This window comes from Tremella mesenterica (assembly GCF_000271645.1).
Source record: "Tremella mesenterica DSM 1558 unplaced genomic scaffold TREMEscaffold_18, whole genome shotgun sequence".
In the NCBI taxonomy this organism is placed as follows: Eukaryota; Fungi; Basidiomycota; class Tremellomycetes; order Tremellales; family Tremellaceae; genus Tremella; species Tremella mesenterica.
In genome coordinates this window covers 414,823-416,791 of record NW_006711242.1, presented here as the reverse complement: position 1 = coordinate 416,791, position 1,969 = coordinate 414,823, and the positions used below count along the sequence as shown (strand labels likewise).

The window sequence follows — 1,969 nt, the reverse complement described above, 5'->3', positions numbered from 1 at the left end:
CGGGGGCGGGGGTTATAAAGTCGGGGATAAGGGAAGTGAGGAGATGAGCAAAATGTCATGCCAATGGAAGGGAAAGAAGAGGGGAAGGATAAGAAAACTAAAGTAGAGATCTTATACTTATCTTGATGTATCTTGGGGAACTTGAGATTTTATCTATTTTGTTCTCACTTCTCAATCTTCCTTCATCACCGAAGATTCAGTGTCCACTTTGGAGAATCATCAATGAGAGTAAGTAGTGACTCTGCATGCACGAGGATTTGACCATGACTCTACTTGTTTATCCATGGAATGTCAATCTCGACTCTCATGCTAAACTCATGAGATCTTTCAAACGACATCCTAATCTCCTGTCTACTCTCCGCATGTGGACCCGAGTGAGTCACGAGTCGTGTGGTACAAGTAAGAAAAAGGTCGGAAAACATGTTCCGTGCTACCGTGTAAATGTTGAAAAAGTGCCACAATTACGACAATGCCACATTCCTTCCTTCCTTCCTTCCCTCCTTCCCACCCTCCCCCCTGTTCCTTGTAACTTCCTTGATACTCTTTCTTTCTCCACTCACCCAGCCTCATCTCATACTGAATGATATCGGAATCATACAGTTGTTGATCAAATGTCAACTCTCACTCTTCACCCAACCCCTCCTATCCTCCCTCTCCCCGCTTCAGACCCACAAAGTATCTACCTAATCTCACTCCTCCAAATCTCTAAACATCCTTGGGTACTCTCCTCCACGACTCTATCCACTCCTCATTTAAAACAAGGCCACAGACCAGTCTCGTTAGATGCTCTTGTAGTTAATCTTACTGGCTCTAGACATAGTTGGTCTGACAGTGAAGGATCCGCGGAGAGGTATAACGATAACAATGATCATGTGAATAGGTCCAGTTTAGATGATTTTTTGACTAAGGAACAATGGGCCGAAGGGTTGATTTGGAAAGTTTATATCGATGAGAGATTGACTGATTTAATAGTGAGTTTAATTATCTTTCACTTTACCCCTAAGTACTTGTTCTTCCTTTCAACCCCACATGATCTTCTCTTCCCTACTTCACTACTCTCATTCACGTTTCATCCGACATGGCCGTAATGAAATTACCCCTCTTTCCTCAATATTCCTCTATATGTCATGATCAATATACTATTCTGACCGAATCTCTTTGTATCTGAAAACAGAGTGTTTGTACAAGTATCCCACTTCAGTCCAAAGTCTCGTAGCATCGTCAAATATTGAATGAAAGTTATTGAGATCAGAACCACACATTATACTCATTATCCCCCAACTATTCAAATCTAGTTTATCCAGCTCAAACTCGTTCATTACCTTTTCCAGAAACTTACTACGCTCCTCAAAGAGTCAGAAGTATACATAAAGCTCGATTACAACATGTGGGTTTATGGGGTCTGGGAGGTGGAGGAGATGAAGATGGAGATGATATTTCACGTGTGAAATTAGATGAGGAATTTGTGGGAGGTGGTGCAAAGTTGAATGAAGAATATGTTAGAGGTCCAGGTGGGACTGTAGCTCCTCGAGTTTGGGGATGGGGGATGGGTAAAGGGAAGAGAAAGAAGATATGGGAGGAAGAAGAGGTTTGTCACTTTATCGGTTTTGACTTTTCCCCTCTTTTTTTCTCCTTCACCTACAACCCTTCTTTGACATCTGAGGGTTCAAAAAGTAACGATATCGAAGGTTGGGCTTAAAACTAATTTTCTCTAGTTTACGAGAAAAGTCAAAGATGTTCTTGATCCGATAGTCAGAAGACTTCAAAGTGATTTCTTTTTCTCTTCGGTAAGTCTGTCCACACTTCACACGTATCTTTCCTCTTTTGACAAACGCATCCTTTCCTTCCCCCTTCCACACCTCATCCTCTAATCAGCTTCTTCTCAAAGTCCCACCACTACGTTTAAGTCTCATAATCACCCTCTCTCCTCTCTCCGTACCACTCTCTCCCCGGGACGTAATCGTACACT

At 42.3% G+C, this 1,969-nt stretch overlaps 1 protein-coding gene across 1 annotated transcript; it reads left to right on the top strand.

Moving 5' to 3' along the window:
- Positions 1 to 611: 611 nt before the first annotated feature.
- Positions 612 to 1,699, top strand: TREMEDRAFT_66093 (uncharacterized protein; the record flags this gene model as incomplete). The annotated part of the gene is made up of 2 exons (XM_007008157.1): positions 612 to 971; positions 1,253 to 1,699. 2 exons carry the CDS (start codon positions 612 to 614, stop codon positions 1,697 to 1,699), a joined length of 807 nt encoding a protein of 268 aa, XP_007008219.1.
- Positions 1,700 to 1,969: the final 270 nt, after the last annotated feature.